At 32.2% G+C, this 23,536-nt stretch overlaps 1 protein-coding gene across 3 annotated transcripts; it reads left to right on the top strand.

Moving 5' to 3' along the window:
- The first annotated feature begins 63 nt into the window (after positions 1–63).
- Pcb (Pyruvate carboxylase) lies at positions 64–23,159 on the top strand. 3 transcript variants are annotated; one of them, XM_071783970.1, is made up of 14 exons: positions 64–220; positions 7,067–7,650; positions 9,066–9,385; positions 10,360–10,510; positions 11,664–11,875; positions 12,597–12,799; positions 12,958–13,219; positions 14,776–15,094; positions 16,300–16,350; positions 17,152–17,619; positions 17,794–18,183; positions 18,455–18,890; positions 18,977–19,373; positions 20,551–23,159. In XM_071783970.1, the coding sequence occupies exons 2-14, from the start codon at positions 7,518–7,520 to the stop codon at positions 20,797–20,799; spliced, it is 3,591 nt and encodes a 1,196-aa protein (XP_071640071.1). In that variant the 5' UTR covers positions 64–220; positions 7,067–7,517; the 3' UTR covers positions 20,800–23,159. The 3 variants fall into 3 exon arrangements, with proteins under 3 accessions (XP_071640071.1, XP_071640073.1, XP_071640072.1); XM_071783971.1 differs by lacking the exon at positions 64–220 and adding an exon at positions 4,236–4,254; XM_071783972.1 differs by lacking the exon at positions 16,300–16,350.
- The last annotated feature ends 377 nt before the right edge of the window (positions 23,160–23,536 follow it).

Here is a 23,536-nt window from a genome sequence, read left to right as displayed (position 1 = left end):
AATCAGGAAAGCTTTGACAAGCATTATCACCAGGAGATGGCAGCAGCACACTCAACCGTTCAGTTAAACACTGTGACACTGCGCAAGGCGCAGGTTCGACTGCCAATCGCCTCTATTTCCGTGGACGTCGAGCGCGTGTGCCAGAGAGATCGTTCAGTGCGGCTTAGACTTCAGCCGGACGGAGTCTGGGCTATACACCTCGTTCTCGGTGAGCGACACAGTAAGTATACGAATTGCTGACTGAAGTCGACAGGATCGGCTGCACGTTCACCTCTAGTGACGCACGTTATTGATACCCGATAGACTCGTGTTCGGTAGTGATTCACCAAAATTGGAGTACAAGCTCACTCAGAGCTCCGAGTGCGTCGAGCGGTGAACGGTGTGTCGTAATATGTGGATAAGTGTGACGTTGACGATTTCGCAATGAGGCAAAGAGGAAAATGAATTTTCTTCTCCAATTACACGCGACAGCTTTTTCATTTTGTAAATATTTCACTGACATTGCGTGCATAAAGAATACATAATGATAAAACCTGTTCAGTCTTGGACTGGCCGCTTACATAATTTCTGTTGTAGTATTTCTAATTTGTAATTGTAATGATATTATAATTCAGACTCAATTGGAATTAATGAATGAGAATCAATTAGAATACATTTTGGGATACATTCCATATTTCATCAAATCGATAAGAGCTATTCGGGTTGAAGAGAATTTAGAAATTCTGAGAAAGAATTAATATTTTATTGTTTTATCTGAATATCTATTACAAAATTTTATATAAATTGAATATTAATCTAAAAGCTTTGCATTTCAAGGAGAAAATTTCAATTATAGTATATTCTTCATCGGATCGTGTCTCATTTCAATCTACAGAGGTGCATATATTTTGATACGTTTCGTAGTTCACTGATTGTATTTTTTTTCGTGAATAATTTACTCTAATTTTTATGGGCGTATATTTGAAAATATAATAAATATTATGTATGCAAGAAATGATAAATAATCGATATAAAAACTTTAACTTGAGAGAATTGAGTATAGTAGCAAACAATTCTTTCCACGATAAAAATCTCTTAAGCATTACGTTACTGGGAGTTATGTCACTCAAGTATTTGCGCAAGTGTTAATAATTTGAACAAAGTCATAAGAACTGATGCACATTAGTGGATAACGGCAAATCTTTACAGTCATAGTGGCGTGTTAATGCAGGGCCAAAGGTCACACTCTTCGATATCTCAAAGAAATGGCATTCTTATCGCCGAGAGCAAAGATACTGTTGTATCATCAGGAAAGATAGGAATTCAAATTTGAATATTTCCCGAGCGATCGAGATATATCATCCGTATCATCCTTGAAGGATATTCAAACGTTGAGACGAAAACAAATCGCTTGATAATACGTAGTAGTCAGACCAATAATTTGCATAAATTGTTTCCATCCATACATAATAGGTTTTTCTTTTACGATAAAAGTGAAATAAATTGTTCACTGACATGAACTCAGTCAAAACTTACATAAAAGAGAGAAAGCAGCGATATAATCACCCCCGTCATACGCGAATTAAAACATATATTAAAAATTTATAACAAATACATATTATGAAAAACTTATACTTTACATTTTATAAAAAAATAATATTTGTAAAAAAAATAAATGTGGCGATAGTTTTTTTGTATTTAATGTTTTTCTCAAAACTACGTATATACATGTATACGTACAGAATATGTTGACTCACAATTCTGACGCTAAATATGCCCGATTAGCGTGTGATAACGGTGTGTGATTCAAATAAAATCGAAAATTAAATTATAGCATTTAATATTTAATGTGGAATATAAATGCTGACTTTGGAGAAAACTCTTTAAAAACAAGAATTGATATACTTTTCCATAAACTAATTTTTAATTATAATTTTAATTATAATTGTTACGTTAATAATTTCAAGATATTTTAAAAAACTTTCTTTTTAAAAACTGATTTGTTTAACCCCATAGACTACAGTTAAAAATTTCTTTACTCGTGAGTCACGTATAAGGAATAAAATATTTAAATGTAGCAGACTAGACAAGATGTGGAATTAATCAGTATTTTCCGTTTTTTTAATGGTTGTGATGAATGAATTAGATAATCAAGGCAGACTATCAATTCATCTGACAAGATAGCCTTCATTGCAATGTATTACGTTCATTCGCGTACGCACGACTGACGCATCGTGGAAACTGCAGACAGCACGTGCACCTCACGTTCCGTATATGCGAGCCATTCGATATTTTTCTATTTCATCCTCTAGCAACTCTTTCTCCTTTTTGATATTTTTTACTACTTTTATTTTTAAATCACTTTTTATTCATCAATATATCTTTTAACTTTCATATACTTTTATTTATACTTATTACTTGAGAAAGTAAAAATAGATCTTCGGTAATTCATATCTTCGATAATATTTTTCAGGATAATCCTACTTATAGATGAAAAGATGACAGATTAGCTTTTACACAGATTCTATGTGGGCGAGGTTCTCATTGTGTGGAATCAATATAGATTGACCGAGTCTTATTATAATCGTTTTTCTAAGAGTTGCCAACAAATGATGCCAATGAACTTTAGTATGAACTCCTTCTGTAGCATATTCTATTTTTATTTGTTCTATTCTCGTCCACTATAATTATATTGATTATAATATTTCTTTTCCACGCAAATTCTGATTCATTATATAAAAATATCAGACTTATGTGTGTGTGTGTGTGTGCTGGATTCCATGTATATAGATAGTGGATCAGCTGTTTTTGAAAACATAATGACACGAAATGACGGATCGAAAGTATTCTACAGTGTAACTACATGTGCATTTACATATCCCATTAACAAGTGAATGTCCTTCAATAATGTGGTATGCAGTATATAACGGACGCGTTGGATAATTATTGATAAACTGATCCGTTTCGCCTGAATAAATTAATAATTATCGAATTAATTATCTGGGTGTTGCAATTTAAACTTGTATATGTGTATCGCAGTAATAAATAAAAACCTGATAAAATCGATAAGAGTGAAAGTATAAAACATTCTCACATAGAAACTCTACTCAATTATAGCCTCGTACCCAAACCTTAAAAGGATGATTGGTGAAAATGAAGCCAGCTATCAGTTCTCTGATTGAATCACCATCCTATAATTATATTGCAGGTAGAAAACAGATATATCAGGCAATTCTAAGGCTTCTGTCATCACGAAATATAGCAATTAATTTCTTTATATGCTGATTTACATACTGATTGTAAATTTAAATAATAACCGATAATAAGCGATGTAAAACATCTATCTTCTGGTATTAGAAACTGTTTAGAATTCAAAACAGAGAAGTTAATTAAGTCGCAAGGTCGTCTTCATGCGAATTGTAACCACAACAATCATTACTACGGATGTGAAATATGATTTATGTCAATTGTAGCCTATACGAGAAGATTCTATTCGTGAATCAACTATGATGATGGTGACGAAGCAAAATGCTCTGAAAATATATTTGTTTTAAAATGTTGATAACATTTATAGATAACGTTATAAAAGTTAAAAAGATCAACGCACAGAAACACGTTATATCACAAAATATTACTTTATTAGATATTTCCTAAATAATTAATATTCAAATCCTACAATTTTTTTATGATAAATTATTTTTTATTTCAATTTTTATTGCATTTTTAAATATTCTTTTTTTCGGCAAATGCACCTGTTATTATTGTTATTAAAAATTAAATATATACTGTATTAAATATATACTGTAAATATAACGTATTCAAATTTTTTACTCTCTTATCATGCGTGCTAATCGTATTATGTTTTATCTTTCTTTATCTTATCTTACTTCTCGCTAAATCAATAATTATAATTATAATTTCTTGTAATGTAATGTACGCAAGTGCACGAAGTCTGCACACGGATATCAGTTACATTTTCAAAATGAATCGCGTCAAGTTCTCTTTACATCACGCGTACCAGAAAAAAAAAGTAAGAGAACCAGGACAACGACGCGTGTTATGCGAACGAAAGGTGAATAGTTCACGCGATTAATGCTATGAATGTCTCGTTTCGTAATCGACACGCCAGACGAGGCAATTCATTTACGCCAATCGAAGATTTCGAGGTCGATCGGGACTGTATTCGGGACAAAGGTCTTGCGAAAATCTGTCGAAGGAATAATCTGTCGGTTCTCTTCGGTCGAAAGTCCTATTCGTTCGACGACTATATCATCCGTAAGTAACTTAGTAAAAACACATCGTAAATACGAGACCCAATCCAGGAAATTCATCCGTTTCGTTCACATTTCGGTTTCATCCGCAATTAGTACATTGATTATTGCAACATACGCGAATAATGTATACCACATTATTTTCCAGGTAAATATATTTTACACAAGAATTTAAAATTAAGATATATTATACATAGAACAGAGCATAGTGTGCGATGAATTATATACATAAACAATATATACACATATAATTCAATAAAGCAAAATTATGACTGCATAGCTTTTATAATAAAAATAATAATAACATTATCAGCACTTTACTATCTATTATAAGTAATTAGTTTATCATCATGTAATTTAAGAGAATTTGTTATACAAATCACGATTTTTTAGCGTGTTACTGAAATATTGTATATTGTATTACTGAAATATATACGTACACATCGCATTAACTTGCTGCCATTATGTAATACAGATCGGAATTTCCCGAGCATATTTAGTTATCGCAATGACAATTATATATTTATCATCAAATCGGAAGTCCTTTTCATTCAGGATGGCAGATAAGACATCAAAATAATTTCAATTGCGCATAGATTCGATCAACATCCGCTTACGGCTAATACGTGGCCCATAATTACGAATGATAATTACGAACAGTTTCCATTGATCGATATGCAAAGGTATGTGTTACCGACACGACAAGTGATTTTCCGGCAATTCTCGATGTTATAAGACGCGCCATTTTCTGTCGTTATCGTGTATGTCAAGTATACATGTAACAGACTCGAGACGATATGAATCACCGATGTCTAAAGAAGAAGGAAATAAATTCCATGTTCATACCGTTTCATAACAAATAATATTGATGTATGAATAAAATTACTATGTATTTACCAAAGCTGTTGTAAGTTTATGTTCAATATATTCAATATGAGTTTATATTTCTGAATCTATATTGAAAGATATAAACATGTATGTATCTTCAATATATTCAGATATATTTAACTAATAATATGTAATTAAAACATATTTGTCTGATAAACTTGCATAAAATATTACTATACATATTAAATAGAAAAAATAATTAACTAAATAAGAGATTATCTAAATATTTGATTAAATAAAACTTTCAGGCAAATATATGTACTATTAAAAACATAAATAGAAATTTTATAGTTAGTTGTAAACTTATATTTAATAAAAAATGCTAAAACATATTTTAATCTAAATAATTCTTTTAATTCTTAATAATTCTGAAATCATCAATTTTTTACACGCTATAAATTAATATTAAGTCAATCTTAAATCACTTCGCTGTTTCGCATTTCCACTATCATGAAGTTTAATAAACGATAGAATTTATTCATGAAACGATTTACTTTGCTGATTTCCAGTTACAACGCAATTTATATCTTCTAAGATAAGAAGTACATAAACGCGATACACGTAAACGATAATATAAGCGAGAATCAGTGACAGATTAATAAAAATTGCACATCAATTTTCATAATACTTTCATGATCTATTTGATCAATTTATCGCATTGCGATCTTTAATTGACATTGGTATATGTATTAAGACGTTCTGCGTCACTAGAAGTAAAATCTATCTGTGATAACTGACTCATAAAAATATTTTTTTATTTATAAAAAAGAGATTTAAACGGATGTTTCTACGTCAAAGCTACGAAACGATATAATATAACGTTATTGGTGCGATTTACTGGTATTAAATTGATGACTTATTGAATGGTCATTGACCATCAATCATGCTGCAGAGTGCACATAATCATCGCCATCGTAAACCAATGTAGTATTATCTAAACACCCTGAATGTGTATAAAAAAATTAAATGTTTACGTTATACACATATAATCTGTGTATAAAATGTGATGTGTATAAAAAAATATCATCATTCTTATTGTTCCTTAATGCGCGCATCAACAATTTATTTATGATATTGTATTCGTGATATGCAATCGATAATCATATATTATTCGCTTGATGCGAAGTCCAAAATTTCCACAAGAATGTCTCTACGTTACGTGTTTTCGATACAAGTAATGCAAATAATGCACGTGACTCCGACACAGTTGGTTGGCACGCCAAAAACAGAAGTCAACAAATATTATATGCTGTATCATGCGTAGTTGAATGTTAACGTTCTATTCAGATGCGTTTGCAATTTGCCAACCTCATGCTCAATGTCAGTCACGCGATGCGTCAATGAGTCAATTTGCGGATAAACTTCAATAAGTGTTACGATACAATTTGATCTTTCACGAACTTAATCGCTCGTTAATTTTTTATATTTTGATCTCGCTCCTTTGGTAACGAAAAATTTGACTTGATATTTCAATACGTCAAAAAATGACAAAAAGACAGATTCCTTTTATTGTAAAAAAAATTTATTTTTAACTCGGCGCTTTTGTTAATTTATTATCTGCAATAATCATCATTTAAAATAAAGCATCGAGACAAATCCAAATCTTTACTTTAGGCATAATAATTAATTTTTGCCGCTTCTAATATAGGTATAATAATGAAATATAATAATGAATTTTTAAATTCTGTAAACAAATACAAGGTAAAGTTAATCTTATGCAAAATCCACAATTTGCTGCCCTTTGCATATGCAAAGAAACATTTATTTCAAATATAATGTGTACAGCACACAGAGAAAAAATAATGACAAGAATGCAATTTAATAAAAATCGAATAATACGCGAGATGAAAATTATAAATTAATCTTAGTTATAATATTATAATAATTACGATTGTACTAAAAAAGAGAATGTAATTTGTCTGTTTCAGAAATACTAGAAATACTTGCCGAAAGTTCTCAGGGAAGATATAGCACTTACTATTAGATAGATAGAGCTTATAGAGAAACAAACGAGAAAAGGGACGTTTGAATTTGTGATAAAAATTATCATGCCGTAGAAAGAACGTTCCGAGAAACTGGATGCTGCGTCTAACGAAAACTCTCGAGGACATCGTTATCGCGATCACACGATCATTTGGAGTTCGAACGAAGACCGAGACAGCGGGAGAAAGAAATAGCTTTAAAACTCGTCGACGAGCAAACACTCTTTGACGACACACAAAATAATTAAATCGGCCTAAGCTCGATAAGGAATTAATTCATTTTGTGAAGATAAAGTGTAGAAGTCTGTTTAGTTTCTTATACGCGATTTAGAATAGAGATAAAAAGAGTGATAATATATATTGTGAAATTTAATAAAAGTACGTGACAACTGGCAAAATGCATTCCATACGTGCTCATCGAGCGTTGAACAAACATAAAACTGTGTTACAAATATGGAAGATCGCCACGAAAGGCTTCGGCACGAATGTAGAATACAGACCAATCAGAAGTGTCCTCGTCGCCAATCGAGGTGAGCAAATTGTCATTCATTTTTGGTAAAGCGACACTATAAACGCGAAATTTTCTTTAAAAACATCGGTATTTAAAAAGACATTGTAAAAAGTCAATTTTACAGAATTTGTTAAGTTATAGTATAAGCTTCTCTTTTGCAATTTTCGATATGTTTCAAAAAATATATGGTATCATTACATTATAATATTATCATAATTATATTTTATTAAAATAAAGAATATTTTAAATACTAGATTAAAAAGGACAAAATTTTTCAACATTTTAATGTACATTTACTGTGTTGTCTTTTCCCGTAACAAAATATTCCGTATATCTAATAAATGTTAATTACAAAATAATTTTTTTCATAACTTCATCGCTATTACAAACCGTATCTTAATCTCTCCAAATATCAAATTTTGTTATATTGCAATCAATATTTGACTAGTGACTTCTATAAACGGATTTCAAAAGATTGCAAGAAGAAACTTATCTTGCGTAAAAAAACAGATAAGACAATACGATACATTACATGCATTATTAATACAAATCTAATTTTAAATACCGCGAACTCATTAATACGATTAATAACGGCAGTTTGCAATTATTAATTTTATCACTTAGTATTTTAATAGGTTACAAACACTTAATTGAAATTGAATTATGCAAAATTTGAGTCTCCTCTTTATTTATTGTATTCCCCTATGGTATATTGTAGTTACTTTTAATTTCTATGTACATACATACAAATTTGTTAATAACACTGAAAAAAGAATTAGCACACATTTGAAATAATTGCTACTTTCATTGAAAGCAATCATCATTGCTTTCACTGGGTACGATATATCGACGTCGAATTGATGAGTTAATGAACGTTATCAGTGACTTGTTCATTTTTGTAGGACAAGGTTGCGTGATTAATCAAAATGCGTTGTTCTTGATATAGAACCGAGAAATCGAGTACATCTTAAGCACTCCGTTTAATTAAACCGTGTGCCATAATTTACTCACGTAATACATCTCAATGAATTCAGAGATACACATATATTATCTGCATTTACATTATCATTCTAAAAATATTACAAGACTAATAAAAAATGGCATATGTTTCAAAATTATTTTAAATTTTTATATGGACATTAATATTTTTTAAAATATAAAAAATATTGATTTGAAAAATATTAATGTCCATATAAAAAATTTTGATAATAAGTTTATCAAATTAAAATCAATTTTCCTTAACAAAAGTTTGATTAAAGCATTTTTTTATTTTCTTAATTTTCAATATTAAATATATTAGACAGCTTCGAATTAAGATGCGATTAATGTAAAACTGACGTAAAATTACATAAAGCATATAACGCCCGATTTCAAGTTACATCGATTTCTTATCGATTTTGTATAAAATCTTAATACGCAGACATAATATTTCAGGAGAAATTGCTATTCGTGTGTTTCGTGCTTGTACGGAACTTGGCATTCGCTCCGTGGCAATTTATTCGGAGCAGGATAAAATGCAGATGCACCGTCAGAAAGCAGATGAGGGCTATTTAGTAGGCAAAGGACTACCACCCGTTCAAGCTTACCTCAATATTTCTGAAATTATCCAAGTAGCCAAAGAAAACAACGTCGACGCCATACATCCTGGTTACGGATTCCTTTCCGAGAGAGCAGACTTTGCTCAAGCGGTTACTAATGCTGGCATCAGATTTATCGGGCCTAGTCCTAAAGTCGTCCAACAAATGGGAGACAAAGTAAATTATTATTGACACGTATATCATATTTAAGAACATTTAACGCGTTATTTATATTCAATATATATTAAAATTTATAATAATAAACGGCGACAAACTGCTTGTTCCAATTAGTGTATTCCAAATGTTTTGCTTCGGATATAAGATTTTTAAGCGTAAAAATAAAAACAACAAATAAGATACTTTTCTTCGCCAGTGAAGTGAGTAATAAATTGAAAACAAAATCCTTACTTCAACCGAAACTGGCAGTCTTTACTTAAAAGCACGCAACGCGTTTCAACCGAGATTCCGGTCCTTATCAAGTGCGTGCATTACATTTAAACGCTTGCAAAACACTTCATATTGTACACAGTGTGGCAGCAATGAGTCTACGAACTAAACGACAAAAAGAGTATAGTATAATAAGTAGTTTACTAACTAAAGTATAATACGGAAAGGGTATGATAAAAAGAATTATAATAAAGGAGCAAAGAGAGCACCGCTTACATGTTTTGTATGTCGAATGGTAATAAACGATTGCAGAGTCATTACCATTCGTTTACGAGTTTATTACCATTCGACATACAAAACATGTAAGCGGTGCTCTCTTTGCTCCTTTATTATAATTCTTTTTATCATACCCTTTCCGTATTATACTTTAGTTCGTAAACTACTTATTATACTCTTTTTGTTGTTTAGTTCGTATAATAGACTCATTGCTACCACACTGTGTACAATAAAGTGTTTTTCAAGCGTTTACTTGATAAGGACCAAAATCTCGGTTGAAACGCGTTGTGCTTTTAAATAAAGCACTTCCCAAGACTGCCAGTTCGGTTGAAGTAAAGGATTTTGTTCAATAAAACAACAAAATTTGTGGGTGTGCTCGAATCAACATCCTGCTAGAAATCTTAAATTTTGATTTATTTTAGTTATACAATTCTTCAAAAATTCTAGAATCAAGATACAACAAATACAGTGTAATATTTAATCGATAGGTAGCTGCTAGACAAGCCGCGATTGAAGCTGGAGTACCCATCGTTCCGGGAACAGATGGACCGGTAACAAGTTCTGACGAGGCAATAGAGTTCTGTAAGAAGCACGGTCTTCCGGTTATCTTCAAGGCAGCATACGGAGGTGGAGGACGAGGTATGACTAAGACGTAACTACTAAAACGTCAAGTACTAACAGTCACAGTATTTCAGTTTACCTAAATATAAAAGAAATATTTATAACTTTCCAAAACTACCTATTAAGTCTTAAATAAACTAATAAAAAAATAAAATCTTGTATTAAACTTTGGATATTAAAACAGGAGCGATAGATTTATAATCTTTCGTTGCTAAAGAATGTTTTAAGATTTCCTTCTTTATTGTGAAAATAATTCGATATTTTGGCATTATCGAATTTACTGGTGTTATATTATTGCATACACGTTATTCATACGTATACAATACTAAAATTTCCGTGGAAAATAAAAGTAAATTTACCGTGAAACAACATAATCGGCTATAGCCATAAAAGATCGTAAATATGAATCATATGGACAAAGAATGTGTCTTTTCCGCTGAATAACGTTCTACGCGCATTAAACGCGTCTATTCGTTATCAAACAATGCAAAAATTATTTGCACACGAACTACATTTACGACCAGTTACTCGGCGATAATATCGCGAAACGACTTGCATACCTGTTAGACAATAACGATTTGCGCATGACATAAATGACATAATGATGGGTGTTTAAGTACGTTATGTAAAATATATAGAATGGTATTTTTAGAAATTATAATACTATGTAGCCAATAATAATTTAAAAATACTATGTCTTTCTAATATAATTAAAAATTATTTCTTTTGTTAAAGTAACATTTCTCTAATAATATTAATGCAGGTATATATATCACCAAAACAATCCATCAATTATTTTATCGACTAATTATTTTAATTTTATTTTGTTTGCTCATATATCAGAAAAATATTTTCTTCATGCCATCCATTAAATCAATACAGTAGATATTAATTACGCATATATTCATTACTATATTTTTGACAGAAGAGAAAAGGGCTCACACACTACATTCATTAATTATTTTGACATAATAAGACATTATATAATGCGCATCAACATTAATTAGTAGAATAATAAATACAATATAATATTAAAGATAAGAAACATTTCAATCTTATTAAAATTTAAGAAATGGATCTAAGTCTTATAGAATATCCTGTCAATTTTTTTAAATTAATTATATGTGTATCAAAATGTGACATTATTAAGAAATTTTATCATTAAAAACAGGTATGAGAGTCGTAAGACAAATGGAAGAGGTCGGTGAGATGTTCGATCGTGCATCTTCGGAAGCCGCGGCTGCTTTCGGAAATGGCGCGATGTTTATCGAGAAATTCATTGAGAGACCACGTCATATTGAAGTTCAATTACTTGGGGACCACGCTGGCAATGTCGTGCATCTATATGAACGCGACTGTTCTGTGCAGCGTCGTCATCAAAAGGTCAGTATCCTGGTTAATTTTAATTTAGTGCACGCAACAATTAAGTTAAAAATATTATTCCAATATTGATTATTGAATGTAATATTCTCAGCAACATTTTAAGAAACATTATATGTTTTTGCAAATTCATAATTAGTTTCTAAAAACTACAAATAAACGATTTGATAATATAAATAATGATTTTCAAGAAGATATCATCCGATTGACGATCAAAATTAGTAGCGCTTGTATAAGTTAATTTTATTAACACCTTTGTAATATCGGGACGAAGATAACTGATGTAAAATTCTTAGAGATTAAATACAGAAGATACGTCGATATCATGAAAAATATGTATAAGATAAAAATATTGTTGCTATAAGCTAACATAATATAAAAGCTTTGAGTTAGCAATTTTCTCTCCAATTCTGTAAACAAATTAGAATTCGTCCAGTTTTTCCTCAAGGATTTCTCAAGGATGCCTGAATACGAAAGGTATAAGTACATTCACCGCGGACGCGTTCGTTCATCTTGTCCGAAACAAGGACAAGGACGATGACGCAACCACACGAGATTCATGATTATAGTCCGCAGATTTACGTAATAGTTTTCAAATTAATAATAGCTCGACATCGTAAAATGTGGTGCAAACGGGCTTGTTGCGCTTCTACATTATGGATAGAATATGAAAAACTCGAGTGTCATTCTAACCAATTTTATAAAACCTTTATAAAATACGCAGGTTATCGAGATTGCGCCAGCTCCCGTATTGTCGGCCACGGTTCGTGAGAAAATGACTGAATACGCCGTCAAATTGGCAAAACACGTTGGTTATTCGAATGCCGGTACTGTGGAATTCTTGGTTGATCAATCTGGAAATTTCTATTTTATTGAAGTCAACGCCAGATTACAAGTGGAGCACACAGTAACCGAGGAAATAACAGGGTAATGAAATAAACGTAAAAAAAAAAGATAAATATCTTTTCACATTTCTTCGTCATTTTCTCTCTTCTTTTTTCAATAATTTAATATAATTGTAACATTAACTACACGCATATACTTTACGCAAGCGTCAATTGTTACACGCCGCTTCGTTCTTTCAGAATCGACCTCGTGCAATCCCAAATTCGAATCGCCGAGGGCATAACACTACCGGAGCTCGGCATGACGCAAGAAAAAATCGTACCTCGAGGATTCGCGATTCAATGCCGTGTAACCACGGAAGATCCGGCTAAGAGCTTCCAGCCGGACACTGGAAGAATAGAAGTTTTCCGTTCCGGTGAAGGTATGGGCATCCGATTGGACGGCGCTTCCGCATTCGCCGGTGCTATAATCTCGCCGTATTACGATTCGCTTCTTGTTAAGGTAAGAAATACAAAATAGTATCATTGTTGTATGTTTATATCTGGTACTTTAATATAAATAACACAAGGGCGGCAGTGTGGTCTAGTGGTAGAGCGCCAAACTCGTAATCTGAAGAACCAGGTTCGAGTCCACTAGAGCCATGGAATGTTTTTCCGAAAGCTGCGCCCCTCCGTGCAAGATTGAGGCCCTTGTGCGGAGAAAACTGGGCTCCGTCTTTCGGAAAGAGACGTTAAGCCGTTGGTCCAAAGGGTTAAAGTGAGAGGAGAAGGATAGTAAAAAAAAAAATTGTCCGCATCTGAACGTTGCTTTTCGTAAAACTTGATCTTAGATCATTACATGTGAACTGGGAATCGGATTAAAAAATTTATCGTATCTATAAGTCCAACGTTATATTTATATCAATAGACATCTAAGATCAAATTGTACGAAAGGCAACGTTCAGAAGTGGAATATTTTTTTTTTTAATATCCTTCTCCTCTCACTTTAACCCTTTGATCTTAGATGTCTATAGATATAAATATAACGTTGGACTTATAGATACGATAAATTTTTTAATCCGATTCCCAGTTCACATGTAATGATCTAAGATCAAGTTTTACGAAAAGCAACGTTCAGATGCGGACAATTTTTTTTTTTACTATCCTTCTCCTCTCACTTTAACCCTTTGGACCAACGGCTTAACGTCTCTTTCCGAAAGACGGAGCCCAGTTTTCTCCGCACAAGAGCCTCAATCTTGCACGGAGGGGCGCAGCTTTTGGAAAAACATTCCATGGCTCTAGTGGACTCGAACCTGGTTCCTCAGATTACGAGTCTGGCGCTCTACCACTAGACCACACTGCCGCCTAGTTTTCTTCATAGTATTTATATTGTATGTATGGAATAGTATAGTATGGAATATTCCACAGATCAAGCTAAACACATTCATGTGCAAGCAACATAAAACATTTTCAAAAATTATAAAAAAACTTTAAAATGTGAAAAATTATAAAAAAAACTTTAAAATGTGAAAAATATGTCCACACGGTGTGTAGAAAACCTCGTCGGATGGTACCAGTAAATCACTACATATTACGCACACTATATTCATTTTTCAACTCCGCTGATGGAAAATCGACAATAATCCGCCTGATTACGAGTGACAATTGGCTACGTAAATGATCGTTGCGGATTTCACGACAAAGCTCCCATGATATTTTGCTGAACGTTATGTCATTGTCGCACCGTTAAAGTTAATTTTTTATAAATAATACAATATTTCTTTCATAAGATTATTGATGATGTTAAAGAAAAAAAATGCTAAAAAACAAAGTATATTGTTGCACGTTTCCTTAAAAAAAAACCAAACGATTCTGACAAAAAATCAGCATTAAATATTTAATTTCTATTTTAACAATATTTTTTCAATTTTTTAATATTATCTAATATAATTCAATCAATTTCTATTATTTTGTAGAGATTTAAATTATTCCGACATAGAGACAATCCCGATCGCAAAGAAACCTCAACATACTTATCACATTATCTATACTTGAAAAATAATATTCTCTCTTTCTCAGGTAATCGCCCACGCCGGCGATCTTCAATCATCCTGCGCCAAGATGAATCGAGCCCTCCGCGAATTCCGCGTGCGTGGAGTAAAGACGAATATACCTTTTCTACTAAACGTCCTGGAGAATCAAAAGTTCCTCAACGGTATTGTCGACACATACTTCATCGACGAAAATCCTCAGCTCTTTCAGTTTCAGCCGAGCCAGAATCGAGCTCAGAAATTGCTCAATTACATCGGTACCGTCCTGGTGAACGGTCCGAGCACGCCACTGGCTACTCAACTGAAGCCAGCGGACATCAAACCGCACATACCGCAGATTGCTCTAGGTACATGATCGATTACCAACGAATAGGATGGCGATAATCGGGGGTGACATACTTTAAACTACAACCATAGAAAAGTTCGATAGCCAAATCCCAGTCCTATTAAATTTCGACATTAAGCGTTAAATTAGATAATGTCCACATTAGGTGGCAAAATTACTCTAGCCATAATTATAGAGCAGAGGCGTACGGAGGATGTGCTTTCATGCGTGGATCAGCAAACCAGGGATCGTATTTTTTTCTATTTTATTTTTTTATGTAAACAGGATGTCTACTAATTCTCTGCTCGGATTGATTAACGTTTACATGAAGGTTGCTGCAAATTAATCCTGTAAATGTTTATGTATTATTAAAATTTTTGAAGATTTTTTTTAATTTTTAAGAATTATTAACAAATGACTCAAAAGATAATTTAAATCTATATCTATAGTAATTTTTATTGTGTTTTCTTACATGATGAGACTTTTCTTTGATTTAATAACCGTTATAAATATACAAATATATATATATATACTCGACTTTACATATTAAAAAATTATATCATTTTTCATTAAATTTTAATCAATTAAAAATTATTAGTGCTTTAATGAAAGCAAGCAGTATTAAATCATGTGTGTGATATTACATGATATATTAAAATATATTTACGGAAAAAATAAGTAAACATCCTTTTTGCTTACAAGTAACAAATCGTTTCCGCTTCTCTGCTGGGTTTATATAGGAACACTCGGTTTAACCGTTACAAAAAAAATCTATTTTTTTTCTTTTTGGTGTGTTCTTGTGTCTAAATTCCGTAATTACTGCACTGCGCTACATTAAGCACACTGCACACTGCGCGAATTCGTACATAAATGGGGTCATGAAGCATCTTCATATGTCTCTACTTATCGTCATTACTTTAATAACAAGTAATAAAGAAGCATGCTGTTTTTCGTTACCAATTAGCATTATTCGTAAAGAATTCAATATTTCATTCTATACGCATAATCAACAAAAACTCATTTATATTTAAAGTCATCGGTATACGCTATGCGTTTACGAATGGGATATATCCAATTTAATTGAGACAAATTCCGGAAATCATGTTAAGAAGACTCATATTGTCATACTTTTATATAGTAACTTACATCTTTAAATATTAATTTCCCTCTTGTACACACTTCTCTCTTTATCGCATGCTTTTATTTTTTGTTTGGCAATTTTTTTAGACTTTGCTAAGCTTGCAGCTGCAGAAGAGACCAATGATCCCGACGTACCAGGTATGATTACACACAGTATTATATATATATATATATTGCCTTTTCTTTCTTTATTTATATTATTTTAAAATTTAGCATTGCGCAGCTTGAGAAGCTAAAAACTGAACACCGGTATAGTATAACAAAATTTTGTGTATAAATAAAATTTTTTAATTTGTCATTATTCTTTCAGATTGGCTGACATTTATTTATTGGAATTTAATTCCTTCGTTTTTCTAAATTTACACATATAATTAATTAATATATTGAATACACCGGTACTAAATAAGTTGTTAATAATACTGCCATTAATAATAATATAAATATATATAGCTACATTATATTGAAATATTAATTTATTACTTAGCTCGTAGCAATATATTAATTTGCAAACGCTTGTCTTGTAAAATATTTTCTTAGCATAAATTTTTCGAATAAAAAAATATGTTTAATAATGCTATATGATATACTTAAAATAATATATAACAAAAATTTTTATACTTTCGATATTTATATTTTATACATATGTTAAATAATTTAATTAAATTTTAAATTGAACTTATTTGAACGAAATCAAAAGGAGAAAATGTTAAAAATATTTATAAACATGCAGTATTAATATAATTCAATATTAAATTAATAATCATGTAAACATAATTATTTTATAAATGATTAATTTTTTACTGTTATATTTTAACGATGTTTATAATCCACCGCTTGTCATAAACATTTTTCACGCCTACTAACAACAGCACGTGCCAAATAACAATCCGTTCTTTTTAGAAAAGTATCAAACTAACCCTCTTCTGTGCTCCTTTTCAGAACTTCTGGATCCTCCGAAAGGATTCCGACATATTTATAAAGAGCAAGGTCCGGAAGCTTTCGCCAAGGCTATTAGACAGCACAAGGGTCTCCTTTTAATGGACACCACGTTCCGCGATGCCCATCAGTCCCTTTTGGCGACTCGTGTACGATCACACGATTTACTGATGATCTCCCCATTCGTCGCTCACAAATTCAGCAATCTTTACTCGCTGGAAAATTGGGGCGGCGCGACCTTTGACGTGGCCTTAAGGTTCCTTCACGAGTGCCCTTGGGAACGGCTGGAAGATATGCGCAAAACCATCCCTAATATTCCATTCCAAATGTTACTGAGAGGCGCTAACGCTGTCGGTTACACGAACTATCCCGATAACGTCGTCTTCAAGTTCTGCGAACTGGCTGTGAAAACCGGCATGGACATCTTCAGAGTATTCGACTCGCTCAATTACTTGCCAAATCTTATCGTTGGTAAGTTTGAAGCGGCCTATAACTATATAACTCAATTATAACGCAACTGATAAAGTGACATTCTCAAAGCAAAATAATCTTGATTAATTTTAATTCTAATCACAAAGCTATTCAGTATATACTTGGAATTTTCTCGTAAATATTTCTTCGTTGAACGCGAGTTTTTTTCTTCAGGTATGGAGGCCGCTGGGAATGCCGGGGGTATCGTCGAAGCAGCGATTTCCTACACGGGTGACGTAAGCGACCCGAATCGTACCAAATACAATTTGAAGTATTACACCGACTTGGCGGACGAGCTAGTCAAAGTGGGCACTCATGTCCTGGCGATCAAAGATATGGCTGGATTGCTCAAACCAAGAGCAGCCGAGATGTTGATCGACGCGATTAGGCAGAAGCATCCGGATGTGCCTCTTCATATACACACGCACGATACTGCTGGAGCCGGAGTAGCCTCTATGTTGGCCTGTGCGAAGAGCGGGGCTGACGTCGTGGACGTTGCCGTTGATAGCATGTCTGGCATGACCAGTCAGCCTTCTATGGGCGGCATTGTCGCTTCTCTTCACGGTATAGTTTAACAAACTTTTAATTTTGAGCGATCATAAGTAATTAATTTTTATTTATCTTTGGTACTTGCACATGACAATTCTTAAACAGTTTTTATTTTAATTTGAATGATAATAGGCAGCTTCAATTACGCTCATTATTTTAATTGCTGTTATATTGCAATATTTTCATCAATTTATTCAGATTAAATTTATTAACAGTAAGAATCGGAATTATATTAAAATTTGATTAGTGCCGAAACTGAGAAAATTTTCAATTAATGTCACAATAGGAACGGACATTGATACAAAATTGGATCTTTCTGATGTCTCCGAGTATTCCGCCTATTGGGAACAAACGAGAACGCTCTACGCACCCTTCGAATGCACGACAACGATGAAATCCGGAAATGCGGATGTCTACCTCAACGAAATTCCCGGTGGTCAGTACACGAATCTGCAATTCCAAGCTTACTCGCTCGGTTTGGGCGAGTTCTTCGAGGACGTGAAGAAGGCGTACCGGCAAGCCAATCTCTTGCTCGGTGACATTATCAAAGTCACGCCGAGCTCCAAGGTTGTCGGCGACTTAGCGCAATTTATGGTTCAAAACAAATTGACCGCCGATGATGTTCTCAATAGGGCCGAGGAATTGTCGTTCCCTAAATCAGTGGTCGAGTTTCTTCAGGGTGCCATTGGCGAACCTCACGGAGGATTCCCTGAACCTCTCAGGTAAGATTTTGCATGCGTACATGCGGATGTTAATTTCTCAGAAATTCTTTCATTAAATTTAACTTGCATTCGTAACTTTTGATCAGGTCAAAAGTTCTCAAGGACATGCCGCGCGTGCAGGGCAGACCAGGCGCGAGTTTGGCACCACTCGACTTTGATGCTCTGAAGAAAGAGCTTAAAGAATCTCACCCGCACGTCACCGAAAAGGACGTCATGTCGGCCGCACTTTATCCTAAAGTAACAAACGACTACTTGAACTTCAGGGAGCAATTTGGCCCGGTAGATAAATTCGAGACCAGAATCTTTCTAACGGGACCTAAAGTAGGGGAGGAGTTCGATGTCACGATTGAGAAGGGTAAAACTCTCAGTATCAAAACCTTGGCGGTTGCCGAAGATCTCACGGAAAATGGGGAACTCGAAGTGTTCTTCGAGATGAACGGTCAACTGAGATCTGTGTTCATCAAGGATAAAGAGGCTGTCAAGGTAAGCAAAACTCGCAGATTTTCAGTTTTATCCAATATGAAAATAATGAAACCAATAAAGTGGGATTACAATTTGGCCAATTAAAAATGCAACGTGATATTGGCGCGTAAATTTATAAGTTAGTAATTTACAAAAGTCAATTAATATATGACGAACGTTTCGGTTCTGTTTTAAGCAATCTTCAGCATTGCATGGTCAAAACATTAAAAAATACAGTTACATAGAAACAATAATAAGTGAAACTTATTGAGTATTTCATTAATTAATATTAATTTTATTTAAAAACCTTTATATCTTATAAAACACAAATAACTAATCGAAATGTTTTTGAAAAACAGAACATTCATATGTACATTTACATGCCCACATTACAATGTTTTGTTGTTTTTCGATGTTTACTAATACTATTTATTTATTACATTATATTACTTTTGACTTGTATTTACAATGACTCATTTCACCTCGGGTATTGATGTCTTTATTCTCTGTAACATCGGTATTATTCGATAACCGCCTCTAGACTTCACATCTATTTTCAATTGTATTAATCGTACTTAATATCTTAAAATTCACATTCCCGCATCCTAGACAATATGGTGAGTTAAATTTGATTTATTTATATTCGTATCTTAATTTCCTTGTTGATTATCACATTGCAGATAGAGATCATTTAGTCAATTAATAACCAACATGCAAAATAATAGCTTTCTAATTCCCCAATTTCAAAGCAACTTACCATTGAAAAATGGCAGAAAAAATTAATATATTATGCAACTGTATTTATTTTATGTTCTGACCACGCTGAAGATGGCTCAAAACTGAGCCGAATGTCCGTCGGTGAGCCGTATATCAACTTTGTAAATTACTAAATAAATTATAACTTATAAGTTTACATATTAATAATACGTAAACGCGATGCCCACTCTCAATTGCCCAAAGTGTAACTTTGCTTTATATAGGTTTCAGTTTTATTACTTTATACCATTAGGTTGATACTTCAATTACGTTATAATTAAAATGAAATTAAAATGTTAAATAACAGTTACATTGAAATTAAAATAAGATTATTATTTGAAAGTAAAATTGAAGTTAATTAAAATGAGATTGCAATTAAATAGAGATTAAATAAATATCTGAAATGCAAAATACAATATTAATTTTCTTATTCGCTATGCAGGAACTGCATGTACATCCGAAAGCGACGAAAGGTGACAGCAATCAATTGGGAGCGCCGATGCCTGGCGAAGTGATCGACATCAGGGTAAAAGTGGGCGACACCGTGGAAAAAGGTGCGCCGTTAGTCGTTCTATCTGCCATGAAGATGGAGATGGTTGTACAAGCGCCTCGAGCAGGGAAAATCAAGAGTCTTGAAATCAACCTGGGCATGAGATTGGAAGGAGACGATCTCGTTCTGACATTCGAATAGGCTCTCGTATACTGATGGGACTGACCGAAAATCAAATCACGTGAAAGCAACACCAAATATTTATTGCTATATTTACTTGGATAGTGCGTATGGAAGACAAGATCTTTAGCAACCTTCGTACGAAGCTTGGATTGAGATTTTCCATTCAATGCTATTTTAACATTCTGTTATCGATCACCGTCTTATCCAGAATCGTCGATCGCTTGAATAACCAAAGTTTATTATCCATGAATCATTTTTATCGCGCATTGGCGAATTTTGTAAAATAATTGTTATGTTAATTGTTATTAATATTTTTTAAATAATTATCTTTCTTAGATTGTACATGTAAAACATCCTATACAGAGTTTTAAAAATGTTACATCTATACACTGAACAAACTGTTCCACTTATCAAAAAAAATGAAGAATTGGTACTTATTCATTACACGCGCACGGTCGTCACTTCCAATTTTCTTCTACTTGAAAGTACAACGATTATTCTTAACATAAAATAATTCCACATGGGCTTCCAACATTCCGCGTGAAGTAAGATCCATCCCACGTCGCCTGATGCTTGCAGTGAAAAATTATTATTGCGCGGTTTCGTATATATCAATTTTCCACGCGAATTGTACAATGATAGACCTCATTTCGCACAGCAAGCACCAGACGATGGGGGATGGGCTTCGCTTCACGTGGAAAGTTGGAAACCAATGTGGAACCATTTTAATGTAATAAACTGTATACGAAATGAAACTAGAACCATGACCTCAACAACATAAGTTAAGATCAAGGCCACCGGAGCTGAGTCCAATTAGAAGTGACGTATAATGAATAAGCACCAAGAAATTTAATGTTAAATTAATTATTTCTCCAAAAAGGCCTTTGTTCGTTATTTATCTGTACACGCAGCTTTATTTCGGAGTATTAATAATTAAAATTTTGAAGGTCTTGCATATCATTGTAATATAATGCGAGTGGCCAATGTGATTATTATGATACAATTAAACAAAGCTGCCTAAGAAATATCATCACCGTCATTAATATGAAATGTACAGCACTCCTTTAATTCACTTAATCATTGTAAAAAAAATTCGACAATAATACCACGACAATTTTTTAAATGTGAAGCATTCTTATGAGACATTTACAAATTGATACACGTTTTTACACATTTAATTACGTAAAAGACACACAATAGTCTTTTTTCATATGTTAATCGTAACGTAAATAGATTTCTAAGATAAATATAAAAAATTGTAGTAAAAAACAATGTGCTTAAAAAGTATTAACTAAAAAATTTGTTTCAAGAAATTATTTTCGGTGCATCGATATAAATGCACACGTTTGTATAAAATTATTATATCGATGTGATCCGGTTTATTTGTTCATGAGCAACGTACAAAAAAATGAAAAAAAGATCAAGTATATCTTCTTCAGCTCCATTCTATATTAATTATAGCGTGTATATATAAGCGATTACCCTGATAATTTAATTACAATATCGAGCTAAGCCTTTACGAATGATTTAGCAAGTATGTGGAAAAAATAATTCAGGGAACAAAGACTAGAATATTCCTAAAAAGCTTTGTCTTTGTTTTTTCAATGTTACAACTTTCAAAAGAAAAGAATTTAATAAGTTTTTGTATCGATTGAAAAAAATTATTTTTATAGTAAACGAATAATTAGGAAAATTATCTACGTTCTATAATTTTATAATGTTATCTTAATGCGCGGATTTATCGAAAAATATGTACATTAAAGGTGTAAATCTCTATAAATATGTATATAATTGTGCCATAAACGCGGATATATTCCGACTGTATAAATGCGTATTGCATTTACTGCAACATTTGTTATTGTAAATGCAATGTTGACAATATATATATTTTCAAAAAGGCGATTTTTTAGGAAATAAGGAAATAACGAAATCGCCATATTGTATGATATAAATGTAACAAATGTAAAGTATAAAACTATGTTTTATATCCATTGTATCAATATATTTCTACCTTAATCGTTTACAAAATCTTAATTTTGTTCCTTTACTTAGAAATAAATTAATTGTGTTTCTTAGTATTTTCTCTGTCCAAAGCTCAGAAAGAATTATATATTTATGATGTAGGTACACATTAAATTATTAATGTGTACTTTTTTGTCATATCTTAAATTAATTTTAAAATATTTTTTTTTCCAAAAAAAGTTTTTATCTTTATAATTTTAATTTTAAGTATAAAAGATAAATGATGCATTGATGTGTATGATGTATATTATATAAATGATGTAAATTTTATTATTTTGTTAGAAAATTGGTGGAGATATAATATTATGTACCTACTGCCCATCAATACCTATTCTCAATAAATTTCATGTATCCTATATTTATATGTATAAATTTAATTAACCATTAAGTTAATTGAGATTAAATAATTTAAATATACATTTAATTTAGACATTCTAGACAAGTACAATTCTATTTGTATGCACAAAAGCATCTTATATGTTATTGATCAATTATTTTATATACGTTGTATTAATAATTTAAAAGTTTCTATATTATGTATATATTATCTTATTTCGTCATATCTTGTCATATTTTCCAGTTAATACGTTGCTTCAAAGTAGTATATATTATAAATAAATATTTCATTTAACACTAGAAATATCTTTAGCAATATCTTTAATTTTTTTAAGGCAAAAGGTTTAACAATTAGTTAAAAACCGGTAAGGATAGGATTTTAGGAAGTAATCAGAAA

This window comes from Temnothorax longispinosus, chromosome 7 (genome assembly GCF_030848805.1).
Source record: "Temnothorax longispinosus isolate EJ_2023e chromosome 7, Tlon_JGU_v1, whole genome shotgun sequence".
Classification (NCBI taxonomy): Eukaryota; Metazoa; Arthropoda; class Insecta; order Hymenoptera; family Formicidae; genus Temnothorax; species Temnothorax longispinosus.
Note: the sequence above shows the minus strand (reverse complement) of the source record. Positions and strands in the feature narration are given on the sequence as shown.

What these genes read in the sequence shown, in the direction of transcription:
- Pcb (XM_071783970.1), top strand. Translation starts at nt 7,518, where the DNA reads ATGCATTCCATACGTGCTCATCGAGCGTTGAACAAACATAAAACTGTG. An exon ending in TGCAGCGTCGTCATCAAAAG is followed by an intron (nt 11,876 to 12,596) that starts GTCAGTATCCTG and finishes TAAAATACGCAG; the next exon opens with GTTATCGAGATTGCGCCAGC. An exon ending in AGGATAAAGAGGCTGTCAAG is followed by an intron (nt 19,374 to 20,550) that starts GTAAGCAAAACT and finishes TTCGCTATGCAG; the next exon opens with GAACTGCATGTACATCCGAA.